General features: G+C 33.1%; 1 protein-coding gene across 7 annotated transcripts in view; it reads left to right on the top strand.

Annotated features, from left to right (window-relative positions):
- Positions 1 to 25,905, top strand: part of LOC143922567 (SPARC-related modular calcium-binding protein 2-like) — a 53,543-nt gene that overhangs the window by 5,734 nt on the left and 21,904 nt on the right. For all 7 annotated transcript variants that reach the window (XM_077445869.1, XM_077445870.1, XM_077445865.1 and 4 more), the window contains exon 3: positions 23,755 to 23,905. In XM_077445869.1, coding sequence (XP_077301995.1) covers positions 23,755 to 23,905 — 151 coding nt within the window. The remainder of the gene's footprint in view (positions 1 to 23,754; positions 23,906 to 25,905) is intronic.

Raw genomic sequence — 25,905 nt, 5'->3', positions numbered from 1 at the left:
TCATAGGCGCCGATTTGATTTTTTTCGATTCAATGGATTCACCCCCGCGGGGGCGCGAGGGGTGTAGTCTCATGGGGCCCCATGGGGGCGCAGTCTTATGGGGCTCAGCCGCATGGGGCCCCGAAGGGAGCGCAGCCTTATGGGGCCCCGAAGGGGGCGCAGCCCTAAAAGGCATTAGCTAAGGGGGCGCAGAGGGGCGAAGCCCTAAACGGCAATAGCTAAGGAGGCCGCAGAGGGGCGAAGCCCTAGAAGGCAAAGCTCAGGGGGGCACCGAGGGCGAAGCCCTAGAAGGCATTTTTTTTTTTTTTTTTTTTAATTTTTTTTTTTTAATATTCTATGTATATATTTGAATTTTAAAATATTGCTGTGTATTGTTCAAATGTTTTAAATGCATTGTTAAAGGTTTGCCGAACCTTTTTTACAAAGGATTTACAACAATTGAACAATAAACGGCACGCTTCCGGTCCTACCTCTAGATATCAGAACTTGGTAGAAAGGGGTAGTTTGCGCCTGGGGACAAACATGCTGCATGCTATACTATTCCGTTTAGTCCATTTAGTAAAAATGTAAAAAAAAACTTCTATCGTTTAATACGAGCAACAAGTAAATTAAAATTCAAATAAAAACAGAATATTGTAATGTTGCGAATGGAAACCCTCTTTGTAGCGCTCGTCTGCATTTTAAATAAATATTAATTGTAAAATTTCAAGTCAATCAATTTCACATCAGATCTATAAAAATCCCTGATATTACCAACCGTGTTTTAATATTGATCTTATATATCCTGATATTACAATCCCTGATATTACCAACAAGGGGGTGCCCCCCCCCTCCCTTGATCTTGCGCCCGCGGTCATCTGCCCCCTCCCCCCCTCTACCACGGCCCTGGGCAGATTTTAATCGCATAGAAAACGAATAAAATTTGGAAGAAAATGGGTAAGATTGAATGAATACAACCATAAATTATATAAGAAATTTCCAATATGCATAATTTTTATGAAACCAAGTTGCGCAGTGCAAAGGGTTAAAGGGACGGTCAGAAGAGGTGAGCCATAAAAATATCTTCGGGAAAAGTGTTCGAATCCTGTCGCACATTCTTGCATCCTTTTTGCGCTTTTTGCCGTATCGTATTCAAACCGGGTCCCGAACGAGTCCTTGGCTATTACGCAATTTTTATTTTATTTGTATTTAATATTCAATTATACGATTTATTATATTGGGCTTCGTATACAAGTACACGTTGACACGTTTGACCAATTACACGCCAATTCTCGATATTACTATATATAACGTTTCGTTGATTCGAAATCAATTGGACACATTCGGAAATTTGCGTGTCGAATTAGAAATTAACGCAAATTGCAATCATTGCATACGAATCGTGATCGTTTTATGCTTTTTTTTATTAGATGTATCATTATTAAGTAGTGTGTGTCGATTAAACGTATCCTGTCATTACACAATGACGTAATAAAAATATAACAATATAATATTTACACGAGCGGTTAAGTTTTATGTAATTATTATAAATCACGGCATACATAATCTAAATCGTGAATATATTTAAATAAATATTTATATAATTTTTTTTTTATATTTTTTATACATACACTACATATGTACATATTATATATGTATACATATACAAGGATTAAATACACATGTAGAGATAAAAATCGTCATGAACATTTGAATACTTACTAGCTGAAGTATCGCTCTTTACTTACACGGGTGATAGGATACCCATAAGTCCCAAAGAAAAAAAAGTTTTTGTATGAAGTTAACAATAGGAAAATAATTTTACCTCGATGAGTATCCGTAGTCTAACTATAACTTTGACTAGTTTTGTGTCCGTTGATATTTCAACGTGTGTTTTCGGAAAGGAATTGATAGATGAACCTCACCGAGGCTATTGTCGCTACGGCTTCAGCATGCACGCCCCTACCTCCCGCCCTGCTTCCTCGTTCACCCGGCCATCCACGTGCAAATCTGAATGTTTCCAAAACATGTAAATTAATGAATTTGTATTCTTGTCATTTCCTGCATTATTATAATCATATTTGTCCATGCAAAAAATCATACATACATATGTATTTATACATACATACATACATATATATTTATACATACATATATATTTATTTATACATACATATATATTTGCCAAGTGTGGAATCATGGTTATTCAAATGTGTAGTATTTTCTAGATGAAATTGCCTACTATTTAATATTAAATTGAGGCGATCGTGAGAAAATACTTACGTATGTATTCTACATACATAAATATATACCGTTTTATCTAGTTATTGTCGTTTAATGCTCATTTCCTTCAACTGTCTAACTGTTAAATTAAATTAAAAACATTATTTTTAAAAAAATGGTCTTTTTTAAACACTTTTGACAAAAAAATTTTTTTCGAATAGGTACTGATATTTTCTAAAATTGGGTAAACCCGATTTTCAGATATTTATAGGAAAAAATATACACCCCCACACAAACCTAAAAAATCCAATAAACTCCATATTACATTTAATAGATACTATTTAAGTAAAGGTATTTAATACTATTTAAAAAAAAATGTTTTAAAACCTCTATTTTCTTAATTATTTTTAAATTTATATAAAAACAAACAAAACTGGGCTAATTTTGAATTCTTCAACAAATTCATCATCATAAAAATCGGGAATCTTATGTAATGCGGTAATCTTCTTGCGAATTGGGTTTTTCTGCATGGGAATTCCAAATTCCCAAGCACAGCTGTTTCAAATTGATTGATTTATTAACGTACTTTTAACATTTTTCTGTCCTTTTCTTACACTTAAACGTATTGATTTAAAAGATATAGAAATTTCAATGACATCGAGCATTAATTATATTCACAGCTACATAATATTATATATAATGTATTATATTTCGGAAATATTGATAGTCACAGTTTTTTTCTTCATTATTTTGTATGCAATTGCTTATTTGACGGCTATTAAGCTTTATGTTATTAATAACAAAGCTAAACTTCGCATAAAAAAGGCATCATTATGCCTTTTAATCCATTGCTTAGAAAACACATATACATATATGTATATACTGCAGTACTGACTTATTTATTAATTAAAATCATAATAATAGAATTATTATAAATAAATTAATTTAATGTAATCTCATTAATAATAACATAAATTTTACACATTATACACGATCCTGAATTTATCAATGATTTGAAGTGACCGGAACAAAGAAGGCATTGAAAATGTTCCCCCAGCATTCCTTCTTGTCAGACGCAACCAAGCAAAATACATATGTACATACATATATCATTAACAGGGCCGCTCAAAAAATATTTTTAATTAACTTATGAACAACACATTCTTCGCGATGCGATGATAATAAAATATATATTTGAACTATTATTATTACATATAAAAACTTGTACGATTCTGATAATGTTATGGTGGTTTAATTAAAATCAAACAAAGTTCGTTTAATCACTTTTAAAATGGTATGATTTTTTTCCGTACTCGTAATTATTTAAGCGGAAATTAGCGTTTGAAAAAAATCATCACGAAAATGAATCGCTTGAATTATTTATTATGAATCGATAAGTTGAAAAAGTCTCAATGAATTCGTATTTTTTTTGTAAAGATTTATTTACAATTTTTATTTGAATATTCAAAAAATATTTTCTTTTTACTATGCATATAATTTTTATAAGATTTTCAAAAAGTGACAAATATTCATGATATAAAATACTTTTTTTGTTTGCATGTTTTATAATATTTATATGTAATTATATTTGCTATTTCATAAAAAATTCATGTAAATTTCGTTTAATTAAAATTAATTACAATCAAATTACATATTATTAAAAAACTAGTTAATTTTTTAAAAAATCACACGATCGGATCTTAAGATTAGATTCTTAAGACTTGTGTTGAACATATAATACAAGTTTTGTCTATTTTATAAATTGGTTTATCAAAAAAGCACATTTTCAATCTCCCATATATGTATGTACTAGTATTTCACGCAAATAGTTTTCATTATTTTTATCGCGCTCTTTATATATATAATTATGAAATTATAAATAAAATTAATTCCGATTTTTTAATTACTATAATATAAGCATTCGAATATCGTGCTATTTTTTTTACGACCGTGCGACTCAATGTCATTTCTAAGAGATCGTCGGTGATTATTTATGTATTTCTCAGAGTGATTATTTATGTATTTCTCAGAGTGATTAGTACCGTTTGAGAACTCCTGAAAAAACAAGTCTCTGTCGGTTATATATGGGGTGGCGACTGATGCGAAACATCGGTGCTTCAAAGCGCCAATCTTCGTCGTTATATTACAGATAATAACGTTTAAAATGAATTATATCGTTCGAACCATCTATACGGTTAATAAAAATGCACGTCGGACATGTTTAATGTGCATACATATATATGAACATAGAGCGCGATAGCTAAGAAGAAGCTGTTGTACTTAAAAATAAAAATATTTTCGATAAATGTGTAGGTCCATCTGAATATACATACATATATGTATGTACATATATATATATATATATATATATATATATATATATATATATATATATATATATATATATATATATATATATATATATATATATATATATATATATATATATATATATATCAACAATGAGCAGTTTGATTTCGTATTCGGGGACATATGTAATATGTCGATAGAAACTATTGTCCTATAACTAGGGTTGCCAACGAGGATCCCGATTGGATATCAAAAGTAATAAAACTCTAGTCATCGACTATATTGGAGTTAAAAAATAAAAACTTTTCAGCATGATTCGATACCTTTAGAGCCATCGACAGTGGTTTCGTCCACTCCTAATTAACTTAAAAGAATATTTCAAGTCAAATGTACATATGTACATATTTCAAGTCAAATGGTTTATCGACTAGTAAAGCTTTTTTTATATTAAGATTTTGCATAAATAATATTTCAAATTTATGTATACATACATACATATGTATATGTATGTATGTACTAACACATTTAAAATGTTTCTATGATTATTCCCCACATGAGTATTATTCACACTAGGATCTCACAAAATAGCAAATTGCCGAAAACTGGTTGACCGATTTTAGGGTGTGACCAGTTTTCTCGTGATCAGTTTTAAGGTGTGACCAGTTTTAGTGTAACGGGTGATCACGTGTGACCGATCTAGAGCGACCGGTTGTCCTGTGACCGGTTCACATTTGACTAGTAATCACCGAACCTCAAAAACATACTATACTTCTGTAAACAATCGTGACTCGAGAAATTCGCGCATAACTAAGCCACACATGAAATTACCTCGCCGACAAACCCGCGCATAACAATGCCAGACAGAACAACCCTGTCAATGCCGCACCGACAACGTCACGTAAATCAAAACTACAAATTTAATTTAATTTAATAATTTAGAATTTCTTTTTAATAGAACGTAGGATAGGAGAAAAATGTTTATTTGAAAAAAGCACTGGTACGGAAGAATTTTTATCTTCAACTTTATGCAACCGAATGCAACCATTTTAAGGATTCAAAATATTTAACAAAGCAACTGCTTTATTGGCAATATTTATTTATTTAATTGGAAACTTCCAAAAAACGAATATTATTTTGTGAAAAGTATGAGTTTTTTTTAAAAACAATTAATGGATATTATATACATATTTACCTATATAATACCTATATAGAAACGTATTTCAGTTATGTGCGGCTATGTCAGCACGGCATTGTTGTACTTGGAATTGACGGCGCGGCATTTTCGTGCGCGGCTTTGTCAGAATATCGTGGGTAATAATCCGGTCACCACTCAAAATGAGTAAATCGAATTCACATTAAATAAGGGATATATTATATTTTTGATACGTAAAATCAGCCCCCTCCCAAAAAAAACAAAAGCGCATAAAAATGCATCATTGAATATGTACATATATTTTTTAATTGAAAAAATTTCGAAATAAGAAGAAAGTTTTGAAAGAAGAATATTGTGATTGTATTTAAATTGTTTTTGAGGCATATTCAATTGTTTTCGAGAAATAATTGACAACCCTAGTTGTATCTCGTTGTGATTTTATTCGGAATTGCAGATGAGATTATCTACTGAAAAGGTCACTCGCCAGTGCAAATTCCAAGCTGAATTTTCGTATAAATAAAATCCATAAGACATTTCAGCGTCTCTCAAAATACATAATTATGCAGCTAGCAACAATTTGAAGGTTTTGATCGCTATATATGTACATACATACATATGTACATGTACATAATTGGGTGATCCTAGTCATGTTCGTCGCCCGCTTTTAAAGTCTTCACATGCATATTGATCACATTATGATTAGAATTTTTAATGATATTTACGAATTTGTATAATACTTTTATAATGACGAAGTAAATATTTTTGCTAAAATGATCTCAAAATCGAATTTGAAACATATTTTTGTTAGACAAGGGACTCGCCTCTCGATCTCTCTCTTTTAGGGTGTGTCGTAGCGTCATTTATCTCTAGAGTCTAGATCAGGCCTGGGCAAGCTTTTTGGATGAAGGGGCACATTAGAAATTAAAAATGAGCGGCGGGCCGCAAGTAAAATACTATTTTTAGATACACATTATTTATTATCGTGAAAGGAATAAAAATCTTGTTTTTTAAATTCCATACAAAACAATAATTTAATTTGACGAATGAAACTGTTTTACATCTTTAACAGTTTTTTAATTTCGTGTGAAAATATTGTAGTTGAAATTCTTAAAAATGCTTGTAAATTTTCATCTGTGATGCTTGATTGTAAAGAATTTTTATTGATATTCACGATTGAAAATGTTTGTTTACATATGTAGGTTGATCAAAAAACCTACAGCATTTTTGAGCAAAATCTCTAAGTTTGTCGAATTTTTCCGTATTAAGGGCGTTGTAAAATTTTTCAAATTTCTTCATGACGGTGTAAATCCCTTAAATCAGCATCCCACTGTAAATATATAAACTTAATTTATATCTCCGTCGATACGCTATCAATATATCTATCTCAATTTTTCAGACGTCGCCACGTCTTAATAAACGTAAATCGTTGATAATTTCACCATATTCTTCAAATTTATTTTCTGGTATTTTCAGCAATTTCGTGGTTGAAAAGTGGTCTACCCGTTTAATAAATAAATGGTGAAGAAACAGTCGTAGTTTTAACTTTAACAATGCATTTACAACAGGCAAACCTTAAACAATGCATTTACAAACATTTGAACAATAAACGGCACCTTGATTATCCGGGCTCTATTTATTACCATTGATCACGCAGTTAGCTCGTCGTAGGACGGTTGGTGTTCGAATTTTAAGTATGTTTTACCTTTTTTGAAAACTTAAATCGATGCGTATTTTTCAAGTTATCAAAATATTTTAATATGCTAATAGCTTAAAAAATAAGCGATCGAATCGAATGGCGAGAAGACGATGACGATAATGATGATGACGTGGCGCTGTCTTATGATTGATGACCGTGATGAGGATGGCCGGCGCCAAACGGCTTATGGCCTGACATTTGCGGCCTCTTAATTGTTTTTTGGCGAGACCCGACGTGACACGTTGCCCCGCGGTCAATGGGTTAAACGTGCAGATTTGACGCCAATTGTAAATCACCAAAAAAACAAAATGAGCGTGCGAATTTATTAATATGTTTTTTTTTTAAATATAATGACAAACGTATATATGTAATGTACGTAAAATTGTTTATTCAAATTATAAAAAATGTATGTATGTATTGACTAAGGTTGAGTCAGAGTCGAAGATTCGTTCGTGGTGGCTTTTTGACTGGAATCGGAGTCCGATTTCGCGTCTTTTTACAAGGCTTTTCTATGTTTCACTTCTTCTCATATTTAGATCAAATTGAGGAGAGGCTTTATTTATTTATTTATTTGAAAAATAAATAAATAAAAAAGCTAAATCAATTATTATAATGTATTAGTTCTCCAAAGATATTCGAAAATTAGCCGTTTAAATTGTTTTTAATCAGCCTTTAAATTTTTCAAATCGGAGTCGTGTTTTTTTAGCGACTTCACAACCTGCTATTGAGTGAATTTCCATTTTTAACTACCGTTATAACTAATATCCCCTGTCTTTATTTATTATTTTATTATCATCGTTTTTAACCAGGGACCCGAACCGTTATTTTTTTCGTACCAGTTTTTGTTTCGGTTCGGTAAAAAAAACTATATCGGTTCAGTTCCGGTTTTCGGTGTAAGGATTTCGATTCTCTTGTATTTTAATATTAGCAAGTTAACGTAAATACATCCACACCGTGTATACTTCTCTTTATACGGATTTTCGCTTTAAATTATTGTATAGGTACATAATTAAAATGCCAAAGTAGAATAATTCCAAGTATGTGCAGCTTGCCGCCGGTGCACTGCGGAATAGAGGGCGGATTCTGATGCAGCTAAAACGCAGACAAAATACATATTTTTTTATTTATACTTTTTTGACTTTCTCTAGGCTTACCAACTTTTCATCTGGCTCTGCTTTTAGGAACAAAAGTGCGACAACAATTTCAAAATAATCTATTTAGTATGTAGTTTTTTATTCTAGAAGTATGTATGGTCGTATCTATTTTTTATGTTTTGTAGTTTCAATTTGTATACAGTCTATTGCAGGTCTTTAAGTATCATTTTCGTTAAATATCATTATAAGACAAGGGATTCTAAACTTTTTAACCAAGTCGCGTGATTCACATATAACTTTATTTAAATCGGAATGGTTAATAGAATCTTTGATTGCTAATTGTAAAGTATGGGCCACACATTTTATTCCGTTGAGATGACGGAAAGAACAGTTTTTAATGGAAGGAAACACCTCCATTATCTGTTGTAACAGAGTATATTTATTTGATATCGATATTATATTTTTCAAAAACATTTTTAATTTAAATTCCTACATGTTTGTCCATTAATTATAACATTCCCGAAGTGTATATTCTTAACTTAACTTTCTTATTCTTTCATCGATTTCTTTTGTTTTCTATTTCATCCAAAACATCGAATTCAGATTTTCTATATATATATATATATATATATATAGTGACCAAATATTTTAAAGTTCCACCATGTGAATGTTTAAACATCAACACTAAAATGAAATGAATCAAAAGTACATACATATATCGATTTATTTCCAAAATCACGTATTTTCGATATTATTGTATATTAATTAAATAGAGATATTAATCCACGAGACAAACTTGTATGATCTTCAATTTATGTATGTACAAATGTATGTATTTTATCATTTTGAGTGATACTAATTACACTCTTAGCCTCTTAATCACAAGCAGAGTCAACAAATCTTTACTACATCTATGTATAATCACCGTTTCAGTATGAATTTCAAATGTATAAGTAATAAAAAGTGTCGATCGATCCATTTTTAGATCGTGTAACATCGACCGGTTAACATCGCAGAAGAAGCGGTTTCTCGTGAAAGTGAAGTTTTGCATCGCGAATGAGGAACGTAAAAAGTTGTTATTTTGTATATCTATAACTTTGTATGGTTACAGAAAGACGTATTTGTTTATATTACACTTTGATAATTCGTACTGTCGAATGAGATGATTCAATTTTGTGCGATCCCAAAATGTAAATAGCAATTACACATTTTGCATGTGATTGATAAACAATGCATCAATAAACTTCGTTTCAAATTTGGCAGTTTCATACATATGTACATATATAGGATTTCCAGCAAGTCTGTTTTCAAGAGAACATATCCTCTTTTTGACAGAATTCTCTCTCTTTTGTCAAATATGTTAAAAATGTTGTCTTTTTACATACCTCCTTTATTTTTACAAACCTCTTTTACGTTTCACATTAAGACGTCATTTTTTATTAATATTTTTATAATAAAATAAGCATTCATAATGGTATTTAATTTGAAGCGTTTGAAATGTCATTTCTAGGATTATTGAAAATCAACAAACGCGCTATTTAAATATCTATTAAGGATATTATAAGAAAATTTGAAAACTTAAAATTTAACCAATATTACTTTTTATTGATTACTGATTACTATACAATTCACGCCAAACTATTTTATAAAAAAAGTTTCTAAACGGATAACATTTTTCTAATGGTAAAGTGAAAGTGAATGCACAAACAAACATGCAATGAGATTTCAAGAATTATTAAAAAAAGTACATATACATATTTAGCTAGCAGCATACCTCGGTCGTTAAGCTTCTGCTTAACAACGAGAGGCGCCGGGTTCGATCCAATGAGCTAACCTCGATTGAAAAAAAAATTTTTGAGTACATCTGTAGTGCTGCTGGTCAGACTTGGATATTTGTGACTCCAGGTCGATCGTTTCCTATCAGAGTTTGCCAATTTTCTCTGATTTCATTGTTGAAACGGTTCCCGTTTAAAAATTGGCTTAAAAATCCTTCCTACCTACTGTGTAACCACTATTTGAGTATGATTAATGTACAATAAAATTTATGTACAATTCATAGATGTCTCGTTCATTTGCTAGTTTTTCAGTGTCTCATAATTCAACGATTATAATTGACCAGGAAGGCGCATTGGGGTTTACCTGTAAGACCTTCCTGGTATATATGTAAAAAAAAAAATATATTATTTTCAAAGTTTTTGTAAATTTGAGTTTTTATTAAATTAAACTGACATTAAATGATCTGCGGAATTTAAAATTATGAATTTAGTGACCTGTGAGGTCCGAAAGGTTGGCGACCGCTTTTCTAAACGACCTTATGTTAAATTTTGAACTAGTTCTTAATGTCAAATCATTACTGTCAATAAACTTAAATATTTTTGAGAAATGTCCTTTTTTTTACTTCCCAGTTGGCAACCCTAATATAATAGCATTTAAACGGCCCCACTTTGCGGTCACATGATATCGAACTGTCCAAGACTCGTTCCATTAAAGATTTGTTCAGAAGTAAGGGGAGATGAAAATTTTCAGCAATTTTTAATCTAGTTTAAAAAAAAATGTATTTAATTTACAATTTTACCACAGTGACAACAGATTTAGTCCAGGGTATTATAATTCCAGGCGGATTTTTTTTAAAGGAAAGTTTTAATTATATTAGAGAAGTATTTTTCATCAATACAGTTCAATGATGTACATGTTAAGAACAAGATGGTGATTAGGGCAATATCCTATTGGAGCGTTATTTCTATTTGTTTCGCTCTCTTGCACTCTGCACTGTTGGAACGTTTATTGTGAATATTAATTTTTCATGTTTTTTTTGACCATTTTTTCATTCATGCCCTAATCACCACCCGCCCTATAATTATAACATCTCTTTTCATACATTTTATATATGTATGAGAAGTAAATAATACATACATATATATCCCCCCCCCCACCTCTCCCTCGGGAATAGATTTCATTCATTTATGTATGTAATATATGTATGTACTTTGAAAACGATCTAAAATTACATAAACAGCGCAAAAAATGCGCTACAATCAATTTTTTTTTTGCAATACAACATATTTTCCTCTGAAAATGACAAAAAAATATCCCTTATTCGAATCTACCACTATGCGCACTTTGAATAAGATAATGCGCGTATATATGTACATATATGTATACGCATATGTATACATGCATAGACATTATCGGACACAAAGACGACCGATTTATTCAAACCGGTTCCGATTTGGTGCACCGTATGGAATATTCAGAGTGCGCACAATTATTTGTATTAGTCGAATGCGGATTTTGCCACTAAAATTCGATATTCTTGACTGTTTCGCGGCTGTTTTGCCCTTTTGCCGCCATTTTTCCTTTTTCGGTTCAACCAGTTGACCTCGCGTGTTCGTCACGGATCTACGAGGTCGGTTTCGTGTGCTCGAATACATACATAAAATAAAAACATAAACTCTAGTTGCTTCGTTGAGACTACCGTGCAAATCCCGCAGACTCCTCTCCTTCAGCACTCTTTCAGATAACGAATGCACCCCTTCATTTTCAAAGCACGAGTGGTCCAACCTCTGGAGCAGGGGCTCTTGAGCCTTTGTTCCTTTATGGATAACTTCCTAGTCAGATTCAGGCCACAGATCTCTTCTTAAAATATATTTTTTAAACCAGGTATATTGGGATTGAGGTATATTTTAATTTTTTAAGACATGTCAATGCTAGAGATTGTTGGCGTGTATCTTGAATGAAGGCACTAAAATGTGGTGTGATATTTGACAAGGCAACACGCATGTCATACATACTACATATATCGATTTAATGAAATTACGATTTGCATATATGTACATATGTATATAATATTGTAAATGGAATTGAAACTTCTATAGCTCGTTTTTAGAGGAATTATCCAAAACTTTTTGAGTTATACTTCAATTTTAGTAGATTTCTGAATGTTGCCAGAATTTCCAATGCGCCAGAATTCTCGGATCTGCCGATACAACCGGGATTTGTTTCCTGGATTATCTTTATAGAGATCATAAAGGTCGCTATTTATATTCAATATCAATAGTCTTTGCAATAGGCAAACTCTAAAGATAAGAACACACTGAATCATACGGCATGGACGTGTTCGCAGTTTCCAGCTGGATTGGGCGTATCTTCGTGTCATTATTATTCGTACGATTTTATTATTTTGAAAAGTTTCTCTGGTCAATATGGGAAATACCGCTATTGATCGATCTCAAATTTATAATACATGGATAAAATATCACTGAAAAGACTTCAAAGAGTGAGTTTTGCCCCAATGCTGAAGTATATCGTAGCAATCGCAAGAATATATTCTCCCGGGTTCAAGCCCTGGATTGACCTCGATTGAAGAGAATTTATTCGGAGTATTTGTTCAGTGCTGGTGATCAGACTTGGATATTTTAAAATCCAAGTCAGTCGTTTGCCAATTTATCTGATTTCATTATTGAAGTGGTTCTTTATCAAATTGGCAAAACCATCCTACCCACTATATCACTACTAAATTTATAATCTATAAATTCATATATATACATACATTAGTAATAGCTTAATACCATAATTGTCGCTCAGGGGTAAATAACGTAATGGCATCATGGTAAAATATTTTTTTTTTAGAAATAAAAATATAAAATTGAACCGTCTCGAGTTTAAAGTTGTACCAGACTGTTCAATTACAAAATGACTTCAATTAGAGACGACACAAATAAACTTAATGACAATATTTGAATGCGATACACTAACTTGGGTTGTCATTAACTCTTTGCTGCTACGATGTTTTTCAAAATCCTAGCGAGAAATGGTAACATTTATAATTTTTTTTAAGAAAAAAGAAGTATTATTTCTAACTTCATTGGCCGATCGTGCCATACTTTATCGTATGTACATTGTATTTGAAACAATGCAGCGGGTGTTTGGTAGCTCTCTCTCTCTCTCTCTCTCTCTCTCTTTCGTGGCTGTAAAAGTGCGAGGGGAGAGAGTTTATGATTTTGGTATCGTAAACATTTGGTGTGCATTTTATTTGCACGACAGCTCCTGACCTCTACAATAGAAAACGATTTTCTATTGTTTTTGTTATTATCCTATACTAGTGGTTTTACCCGGCTTCGCTCGGTATTTGTAATATAAACCGCTTAAACATGACTTATCTAATAGTAACCATTTTATTAATTTTATTTGAATAGTTTTATTTTATATAAATTTATTTGAATACTCATTTGGTTTTTTTATTAAATTGACTGTCACGAACAAATAAACATGTACATATATACTAAGTCTCTTTCGAAATTATATGTATACCAGAATCCGGTGGCGTCCCCGGCGCGAAAGTGCCTTCGCCCTCGGCGCCGGCGCCCCCCAGTGCCATATTTCGATTAGTCATGTTTAAGCGGTTTATATTACAAATAACGAGCGAAGCCGGGTAATGCAGCTAGTATATAATAACAGTAAATTAATATAAATGTATATATAAAATGTTTCATACCAAGTATTCAAATATATACGAACAATATGACGTCAACAACGATCGTTGTTAGAAATTCCCTCCGTTTTCACAAACAACGATATATCGTTGTTCAGCATCCAAAGGGTTAATCATGTGTGTTTTTCATACCATTGCGAAGTCGAATCGTTTGATTTTTGTTCGTCTAAATATTTGATTAAATAATATTTTTAAAATCGAACCGAAAGGATGGCGGTATTGGAGTGATTAATGGCCCTCCACAAATTTGGGAAGGAGGGGAGGGACTAGCTAGGGTACTAGCCCAGGGGTCGAGAGATCGAGATATTTATTATTAGGATACACAGAGCTGATAAAGGGGGGGGGGGGGGATATAATTTTTAAAGTGCTTTTTGAATAGCCCCGAATTTGAAGAATATCTGGTGAAAAATCCGATGTTTAGTTGAGACTAGAGATATCACCAATACTGTGATCCAAATATGGTGACACTATCAAGATACGGTGGCAGGTATACCTGTATATATGTAGGTATACCTGTCTATATGAGAGTTGAAGTGCACCAAAATTTAGTACCGAGGGCAACGTCCTCGTGTGTAAATTGCCTGAAGTCTAGGAATAGAGTATGTATCCAAATGTTGTTTAGTAAAATCGAACACTCGAAATAATTGGATCGGTCGGCTCCGGTGATTAACGACCGCGCGTGCTTCACGTTCGAGATAACAACGCAACCAGAACAAACGGCCATTACCCGGAATTGCAACATTGGAGACTAGCCTGCAGGGGGTTAAAGCACCGTTAAAGGGTTAAATTTTTTCAAATGAGCCTCTTTCCGAAGCGGCGCACATCACTTACTCTATTCTTTCGCAATCTGTAAATACATGTAGTGTTGACTAATGCAACTAATGAAACGCTGCTAGGTCAAAAATTTCATCAAAACTCACTCCCTAGAGTGTTTTTGATGAAATTTTATCCTTGTATTGACATTGATCGATAACCTTGATACCCAAATTTGAATAAATGTAGGAGAAACTTGTCGAAATAATAAGATCATATGAATTTTACATGACATGAAGATACGCCCATCACAGCCGAAAACCACTAGCGCGTACGATGCCGCAATTTTCAGCGTATTCTTACCATTATTCGTTGGAGCGTATGTCCGTGGAGTTTTAGTTATTTAGTTTGGCTATCTGTACCAACGCATTTCTTCGCAAATCTCACCCCCTGGAGCATTTTAGGTGATATTTTATCCTTGTACTGACTTTGATCGATAACTTTGATATCCATATTTGAATAAATGTAGGAAAAACTAGTCGAAATAATAAGATCATTTGAATTTATAATGACATGAAGATACGCCCACCACAGCTGGAAACTATGAGCGCATCTCATGCCGATTATTAAACCATATGTCCGTGGAGTTTTTGTCGCGGAACCGATTTATGTAAGAAAACAAGTTATTAAAAACGATTGTTGTAATATTTTGATTTTTGTGATAGTTGTGATTACGCTTAATTATGTACTCACAATTTTGAAACTGACTTTCACTTTCAAGTTGCATCTGAGAGTCTGCAAGAAATCTGAACAATGCTGTCCAAATTTATTTCGAATTAATCATGTAATTTAATATTTGAATAATGTTTACCTTATAATAAATATACAACTTACATATAAACGGTTATGCGTTATATGAACATACATATATCGGTCGAGTATTTCCTGTTGCATTCTCAGACTTTCGAATAAATAAAATTTAGCCATTAAGGTGGTCTGTATAATTTTCCTCTTATGGGAAATTGGATATTTACTATAGAAAAGGTATTTAAAACCAGTGGCTAGCGGGCTGCATAGGCTGTTAATTCGTACGATCTTATTATTTTGGCCAGTTACTTTTACATTTCTTCAAATACGGGAATCACCGTTATCGATCACTGACAAATCAATACAAAAATGCAGGGGGTGATATTTAACCTATGTGCCAAAGCATAGATCAGGCGTGTTTAAGTTTTTTTCACACGTGTAAAACTCAAATATGTATGTATAATTCCAAGATTGGATCCACAAAGGCGTTGAATCCCCGAACCAATGATGAAAATATTTGTTAACGGACAAATCTCTCTACGAGATAAATAAACCAATCTTTCGGACCAATGAATAAAACGCTTCTTGAGACAAATTGTTAGACACTTGATGGCCGATTTGTATCCAGACAAATCTATCTAAACTGCAACTTTAACCCTTTGAGTGCAGACGTCTTTTCTGTTGAAAGTCCGCAAGGCTGAAAATTTCGCCAACATATCCAATTAAAATTATTTTGAAATCTAATAGAAAGCAGGTATAAAAATTGTATCTAATCCAAACAAGCCATAGATCACTACCTTAGATAACTACTGCCGAGGATTTTGAGTTTTTTAAAGTTGTGTTAAGATTCTCTATTATATCTTGCAACAATATAAAATAAGCAAAAGAAGTCTATTAATGAATGTATTTTTCCAAAACTAGTTGCATCTTCTTCATTGTTGTTAAAATGTAATGCTCACAATCTAAATGCCAAGACACAATCTAAAATACTCAGCAGTTAGGTATTTCCATCGGGAAATTCTGCTATGGTTATAAATTCAAAAATTCCGGTGTCAACCAGTCTTTATAAACATTATAAATAGTGACACGGATTACACGATCCATGTTCAATGCTACCTGGAAAGGCTTAGCGGTTAGTATTCTTGTTTACTTTGTACATGCTCAAAATACAACGCCTACCGGCATTTTTCAGGACTATGGACTTGTTGGCAAAACACCGCTTGGCATTGGTCAGCATTCAAAGGGTTAATAAAATAAGTACTGGTGTAATTTATCAATTGTGTACCAAATGTGCATACATATGTATTAAGATAGACAATGTCTGCCGACAAATAAATGAAACGATACCGCAGACAAATTGCTAGGAACTTATTGGCCGATCTATCTAAACGGCAACCTTAAGGGAATAAGCACTGGTGTAATTTTCGAATATCAACTGCAATTGATAGATAATGGATGCCACACGTGTAAACGCGTCCTTACACAGAGTGAACCGACTTGATTGATCAATCAGTTCATCAATCCAATGCTGTGCACGTTGCATGGATTAAATCAAACGTAATTAATTCGAGACCTACGATTCGCTTCCACGATTTCGTTGCATTATGTAGTTTTTTTCCCAGAATCCGTTGTTTTTCCCAGAATCCGTTGTATGTATTAAATTGAAAGAGAAGAAGAAAAAAAAAACGAAACTCGAAACCGCAAAACCGCAGACCATCGACTATACGCACATTTAACATTTAATAATGGATTGATTTTGCGAAAGAATGTTGATTTAAGTAAAATCGTATTTTTGTACGCTTTTAAATGTTTATTCGAGTCGATAAATTGCGGTTTAATCCTACATTACTTTATACACCTGGTTCACCCTGCCATTACGATAATACACGCTACTTGAAACCGGAGCAAAAAAGGTGTAAAGTGACTGCTTTACTTGCTCGATGACAGCCATTGACAACTATTGGTAGTCGACGACCAATTTGTATTCGAATTTTTGTAACTCGATAACTTGTCAAGCTTAATACAACATTTTATACATCAAATTTTAACCAACCTCTTTACTTTTTACAAGCTTTTTATTTAATCTTCAGGTTTTAAAAGTTTATTTTTTTTTTAAATTTGCTATATATTAACAGGGATGTATTATTATTATATGATTTTTCTTAAATATGATACTCATGTAGGTGATAGTCAGTTTTTAGACCACTTGCGGCGAACTATAATACTTTTCTTGAAATTTCGCATACATAGGGATCCATTCGTGAAGGGACTTAATCGTTTATAAATACATACAATCTTCTAGGTTTGAAAACTAAATCCTGCATTTAATCTAATTTAATTTTTTTATATATGGTGTCACAACAAAACTTCTTTTGACTCGTAAATAAAATTTTTAACTATCGTGTTTGGTCATTTATCAGTTATTGATCAATAATTTGTAATAATAATATTTGTTTTTACAAAAAATTGCCTGGTCTATTGCACAAGTACAACTTTTCACAGTTAAATTTTGCATATGTTACATTGAGTCAGTACTTCGCAACATTTTCTCTCCGCGAACCCCTTTGAACAATGGATTAAAAATCATCAATATTCGTTTTTTGCTTGGAAGATAAAACAAATCTATTCAACATTTCTACATATAGACATACTGATAGATCAGTCGTGCTCGCATTCAGAATACTGTCATGCAATGGACTTCCAAGGGTTTCCGGAAACTCATTGCTCAACAATTTTATTCTGGATACCCGTTGTTAAACTTCTCCATAATTAAACGTGTTGGAATATTTTTCAGAAAAGATAAAGACAAACACAATATTGGTTATCAATGGTTGAACGTTCACTGATTAATTTATTATTCTCAAAACAATTAACGACTGGACTGCTCTTCACGGCAATTTCAAATAACAATTGACCGTTCCATCACTGTTATAATCAGTGCAATCAGCAAGAGAGCAAAAATTCTTGTAAAAATATGCTTTTTCTAAAAAATTAGCAATAATACCCCGATTCCTAGCCTAAATCTGCTGATGACCATTGGAAACGATAAATTCAGGATACTTAGACACTATAATAAGTGGATATTTTAAAAATCTACAACTTTCGAACTCATGTTTTTGTAAACATACAAATCCACAGTTTTCGTATTATCTAATTTAATTGTTGTGAAAATTCAGCTATTCCGAATTTGTAGATTGTTGCTAGCATGCACATGCTTGCAGTTTGTAATTAATATCTCTATACCTACATTGTATAATATGTTTGGATATGTACACAGCTAGGGCGAAAACACGCAGAATCCAACGGCACGTACACGCGCTTGGCCTCCCGCTGTGAAAAATCCACATGGGTTCTTTTTCTCAATGAGTTTCTCTTACATTTCTTAAAATATGAGAATCCTCGTTATCGATCACTGTCAAACCTATGGCAATAAACGGACTAAAGCTTGAATGCCACAGCATAGATTATGCTTGCTAACGCTTTTTTACATCTGCTAAACAATCTAAAAACAAAAAACAAAAAAACGTGCCGCGTATCTCTCTGTGTGTCTGCACCTTAAGTCGAATTTCTCTTCGAGCTACCAATGGGTTGCAGAGCGTCGCTGATACTTGTGGACGTACCTCACTTTGAGGCCATTCTCAGGATGAGAGCGGTCTCTCTACGTTATCGTATCTGTATCTACAAATTATATTCCTGCTCATTTCCATTCATCACTGTATATTCGATGGATGTAACTGCTGGACGGACCACCATAAATTATTTGTCCAGTGTTTAATTGATTATTTATTATTATTATTATATATATATATATATATATATATATATATATATATATATATATATATATATATATATATATATATATATATATACTTTCAGTAACCGATACTAAGTTTCACTTCGATAGGACTAAGTTTCAAAAACTTAAAAAAAGAGGAAACCTACATACATACATATTTTTTTTTTAATATTATTTCATACCAGGAAGGCATTACAGGTAAACCCCAATGCGCCTTCCTGGCCAAATTACAAACAATACAGCATTTTTTTTATTATATAAGTCGCTAAATTACGAGACACTGACTTAAACTCGACAATTAACGAGACATCTATGAATTGTACATACATTTTTACTGTAATATTTACATTAATCATACTCTAATAGTGGTGACATAGTGGGTAGGAAGGATTTTTAGCCAATTTTTAATCGGGAATCGTTTCAACAATGAAATCAGAGAAAATTGGCAAACTCTGATAGGAAACGATCAACCAGGAGTCACAAATCCTGGTCTGACCAGCAGCATTATAGATATACTCAGAAAAATTCTTTTCAATCGAGGTCAGCTCAAGGGATCGAACTCGGCGCCTCTCAGTGTTAAGCAGAAGCTTAACGACCGAGCCACGCTGCTGGCTAAGGAGAGGTACCATTTCCAGTCAACTTTCACAGACACACACACACACACACACACTTTTTCTAGATCATGAAAACGTGATCAGTGATCGATTCTGGGTTCGAATCAGTAAAAATCTCGAGTTCGAATTTTCGCATGATCACAAAACTTTATTGTTACCACGTACCTACATAGCTAAAGCATTTTTTATTGGTGACCCGTTGTTGCGGAAATCGGATGACACCATTGCAATGGGCGATACTTTGAAGTGCACGTTTGATTAAGAGTAGTGCTTTCCGGCTGTAAAACATAAATTTGTTTTCGTCGAGCAGACGAGAGAGTAAAAAAACCGAAAAATAAATAAACAGCAAGCCGATGTCAACAGTGATCCTGTATTGATTTTTTTCCATGTTCGAAGTGTATGTGTACACATCCGCTTGCATGTCGTGTATGTGTACATGCACAAGTATGTATACTTATGTACAATATAATACATGCTATTGGTATAAGGTGATTTTACATTCGAACACTTTTTTTGCATTCGATGGAGATCGCTCGAGCTTCCGAATTACTCGAAAACCTGTCTATGTCGTTTAGCACTTTTGGACCATGGTCGAATTTATAGGTAGCGTCCCACAGTTTGAGCGCTTCCGCGTTATATTCCGAGGTGCCACTTGTAGACGGCATTCCAACACATTTGCCGTTAACTTTTGTGTTCGGGTCCGGTCGAATTCTCTTTTTAAAAAATCAGAAACTCCACACACAACTTACAATTGTCCATGCCTTGCTATCAATTTCGCAGTCTATTTATTTGAAACAATTGGTTTGGTCAGGTTCCTTTTCGTGATCAAATGATATTGCGTGTATCAAGTAAAGTCTTTTGTTCTTCTTTAAATTCCTATATTCGGTTTAGATCAAGTTCGCAGGATGTCGAGCTAGCTAGTTTAATTGAGACCTCTAAAAGAGTCAGTATAAGATTATTTTTCAGATTTGCATCAACTATTCGATAACAATTCATTTTGAAACTGACACTTCAAGTTTGACAATCACTGACTGACCAAATGGTGTTGACTCTTCTATCGAATGATATTAAAATGCATATAACTTTTTAATGCATACTCAATTCCTAGCGAAACGACATCACGATGTCAAACATTTACATTATTTGCCATGTAGTGAAATTGTTTTGGAAAATATGTGAATTTTCAGTAGTTTTGGAAGAATTTAAAGTGTGAATTGATTATGATTTTGCTGATTAAGTAGGATTCTTCTCAAAGTTTGATTAAATCAGCACCTAACACTAACATAATCCAGATATTGTCAGCAGTGATAGACGTCGTAGGCGCTCGTAATCATCGAGATGATTGAATTTTTTTTTTTTGATGACGGCCGGGGCTCGAACTCGCGACCCCTCAATTGGTAAACAATCGCTTAATCAGCAAGTTGTGTTTGACTATGCAGATAAATGATTATATAAACGTATATACACATTTAATTCAGACAAGATTTTTTATAATCATTCACACGTGGCGATAACTAAACGTTGCTTAGATTAAATTTTAGATAAAATTTGTCTTCTGATTGAAGTGGAATTTTGGTCTCATTTCAAATTTTATTTATGAAAACAATTTTTACAAATAAGAATTACAATTCTTAGAGGTTTTAAGGCGCAAACACACTGATTCGTACTCGTGGTTCCCAGCTGGGAAGGGCTTATCTTTAGGTCATTGTTAATTCGTACGATCTTATTATTTCGACAACTTAAAATATGGGAATCACCGTAGTATGCGGCAAGTGTTTTATTTTTAGATGGTTTTGCACATGTAAAAAAACGCTAAAGCGCCTGATCTATGCTAAGGCTATCCGGGCCAAAAATCACCCCCTGTAGTGTTTTCGGTGATGTTTTATCCCTATATTGATAGTGATCGAAATAATAAGATCGTACGGAATAAAAAATGAGATGAGGATACGCCCATCACCTCTGGAGTCTACCTACGCAAGCCATGCCGTATGATTCAGTGTGTCTACGATTAAGTCTAAGCCGTAGTGAGTCACGGTGGCGACATCTATCGGTTATTTTGGAAAATTTTGTATTATCTAATTAATATTTAATTATCGGTTGTTTTGGAAACTGGCATTTCTGTCGTGTGGGTGAGATGGCATGGATATGACTTTTTGAGAGTTGTGTCAACTCACATATGACTACAAAAAATAATAAATACAAAACGTTTCCACAATTACAATTTATAGTTAACACTCCTATCGTGCGTGGCCTTTCAAACTCACAGCTGTTTTTTTTTGCATAGTTACATTTAAAAATATGTATACATATTTACTTGTGTAGCTGAGCGACTGTAAGGGCACAGACACACAGGGACATGTGCTTCTTTTACATAGTTTTGTATATGTAAAAAAAGCGCTTTATTCTATTCTATGGCACCGAGGCCTAAAATATTTGTATTGACATTTGATCAATAGTGGTGATTCCCTGATTAGTAGAAATGTAGGAGAAACTTAAAAAACTCTGCGGATTTTTCACCACAGGGGGGCAAGCACGCGCCCGTGCTTTTCAATTCAGTATGTTAGCGTCTTGTGATTGCGATTCAGTGCTGCCATCCAGTGAATTTTCAAGGTTTTCAGAAACACTTTATGAAAAAATGTATGTACATACATACACATAAGCATAATTCGTAAGAACTCAAATTGCCAGGGATATTTATACATTATTATAAATTATAATACTATTCGATTCGGTTTAGCAAATAATTTTTAATTGCTTTCATTAGAAGTACATACATACTATGTCTCGCTAGAAACTCGCCGTTACGGAAATTTTATATCACCACCAAACGATTGCGGTTTATATAGCGAGGATCTCGCTACAGCCATGTTCGCGGTAACCAAATTCATATACTATATTTATTCAGAGTTACTCTCTGGACCGTGAAAATTTGGTTAAAATAACAATTTTGGCATCTTTATGTACACGTACGATATTATCATTTTTAGTTATCACCGTGTTGGTGCAAAATTTAGTAAGCAAATTTGCAGTGGCGACTTTTGACCTTGCCAAAACGTCAACTGGACAGCCTGTCCGATGTAGAGATAGATTACATTTTGAAACATACACATACATATGTATGTAGAAAATACAAATATATATATATGTATGTATGTTTTAGACTGTTTGATTAATTTTCTTTCTGAGCATGTCTTTTCCGACATGAAATCATTAATTGCCAGGTGACCGGTTAATAACACTCGGTCTGTTGTGTATTAACTGATAATATAATATAACCAATTGCTTTGTTTATTCAAGACGTGAATATATCGTATATATACATCGAAAATCCATTAACTGCATGAACTGTTATAAATAAAGCTTAGTGGTTTTGTAAGAAGAAACAATAAGTTGTTTGGAAGGTCGGATTTTTATGTTTTTTACACAAAAAATGAGCATACATATGAAAACTTTGTATACAGCGCATTTTTTTGGTTTAATTTACAATAATATATGTATGTTCTTACACATGTAGGTTGTATGATCAAATGTATTTTTTGGCAATTTCACGAACTGCTAATGGATGTTATTTTTATTTTTATTTAATTTATACCAGGAAGGCCTAACAGGTAAACCCAATGCGCCTTCCTGGCCAAAGACAATTATATAAACATATATGTACACCATACACAAATACTTACACGTATACACAAATACAAATACATACATACATAAATATCAAAATACACATATAAACATATACATACATACACACCTACACACATAGGAACCTCTGTGCTACATATATGTATAATTGTATTTATCCACCATATAATTGTATTTATTTTATTTTCAGACGGATTGCCAAGCCAAGTTTACTGAGTGTAAAGACTTGACTAAAAGGTCAGTCTGCGGCAATGACGGGAGAACTTATGACCAATGCAAAATGGCTAAAATGCAGTGCGAAGGCTCAAATTTATCTGTGCAATACAGGGGTGCTTGTTGGGGTGAGTATTACCATTACAAAAAAAGTACATATGTACATACACCTTCATAAATACCCTGGGAAACGACCAGAGCATGACAATCATGGGATCGTGTGTGTTCTAACAGTCGAACCGAGGCAGGCCCAATCGCAATACTGTCACATTGCTGAGTCGGGTCCAGTCGTGCTAACCGAAAGCGACGGACTCGAATTACCATATGTTTGTGTCTACGTTCGGGACTGTCTCCGTCGGAAATATAATAATGTTACGCACATTTATTATTGTCGTACATCACATTGGTCATTAAGGTTTCGGTGTGTGTAATGGTTCTGTTTTTATTATTTGAATATAATTTACCGATTCATCATTTAGGTTATAAATGAATAAATAATGCTTCCTCGAAGTACTATAGTGATGTATCTATATATGTATTGTTATTGTTCTACGTCTATTGTTCATTAAGTTGCCTCGTTGACTGTCTTGAAATTAAAATATTTGAAAAGATTCTTCGAAATTAAAAAAAAATTGCTTAAATATCGCATTGCTTGAAATACGCGTTTCACGAATGTCAATTGCTCCAAATATAATTTTCTAAAAAAAATTGTAGAATTCGTTTTTTTTTTTTTGTTTTGTCTTGACTTTTCTATGACCAATTTACCTACAAATTATGTACATATGCAGAACCCAAGATAGACACGGAACAAAATACTTTGAATAAAATGGAAAAATTACACTACATTCGAATTGAAACATTACAAAATTGTTAAATTGCAACATTTCGCGGCATGAACTTCAATTGGACGTTACATAAACAAACTTAATGACCATATGTGGATGCCATATACTAACTTGGGTTGTCATTAATCATGCGTGTTTTTCATACCATTGCGACATCGAATCGTCTGATTTTTAATTGCATAAATATTTGATTAAATGAAATTTTAAAAAATGGAACCGAAAGGATGAAGTTATTGGAGTGACTCATGACCCCCACAGAGGGGGGGCTAGCTATGGTTCTAGCCCGGGAGTCCAGAGAGCCAGACACAACCATCATATTTATGTATCAGGATTCGAAATTTTTGCTGTCCCGTGTCCCGGGAATTCTTATCTCGAATCCCGGGAATTGGATTAAAAAAATCTTGGAGATATACAACATTTTCAAGACTGCACGAAGGGAAATAAATATTTTTTTCCATTGCTGGAAATTTTTGTACCAAATCTAGAAATAGGCTTTCGGATTCCCATTTAAGTATTTTAGTATTCTTAAGAAGCTACTTTAACTAAGTTTACTTTTATAATTACATTTTTTTCCAGTTAATAGATATGTATATTATATTATGTATTGTTTACTTATATTTTGTAAATAGATTTTTTACACGTGTCTCGGGATGCCGGGAATCCCGGGAACGATCCCGGGTTCCGTCCCGTGTCCCGGGAATTATACGATATATCGCCATCTAGGGACAAGCACCTAAAATAATATTATACGATATATCGCCATCAATTTGTCCGCGAAATGCATATACCAAAGATTGAACGATTTCAGTGTTGTTTGGTTTGAAGTCGTATAGCTTGTGTGCTTGTTGAAGTACATATGTATAATTATTACACACCAATTTTTACGTATGTACAACTTGACATATCAACTTGTGTGTCAAAAGCGAGTTTGATAAGCAAAAGGCTAAAACATCTCGAATACACTTTAATGTAAAAATAAATTAAAAGATTTGTGTTGGATTTTTTTTATTAATGTATACAAATACGAATATGACAAAAGTTTTCGAACTACATACATACATAAGTATCTATTATGGTGTGGTTTTATACTTGTACATATGTATATCTTTGAAGGCATTCAAATTTTTGTTTGCCTTATGCTTGTCACATGACATTTCGCATTTCAATAAATTAGCAATTTATCTTGTTATGAAAACTATTGCAGCATAATAAAATTATAAATCTAATACACATGTGTGCATAAACTCGTTCCAAGTAAATATGGGCACTTGAGCAGTGGCGCC

Source organism: Arctopsyche grandis, chromosome 2 (genome assembly GCF_051622035.1).
Source record: "Arctopsyche grandis isolate Sample6627 chromosome 2, ASM5162203v2, whole genome shotgun sequence".
Taxonomy (NCBI): domain Eukaryota; kingdom Metazoa; phylum Arthropoda; class Insecta; order Trichoptera; family Hydropsychidae; genus Arctopsyche; species Arctopsyche grandis.
The sequence above is the reverse complement of the archived record's forward strand: the minus strand, read 5'-3'. Positions and strand labels throughout refer to the sequence as shown.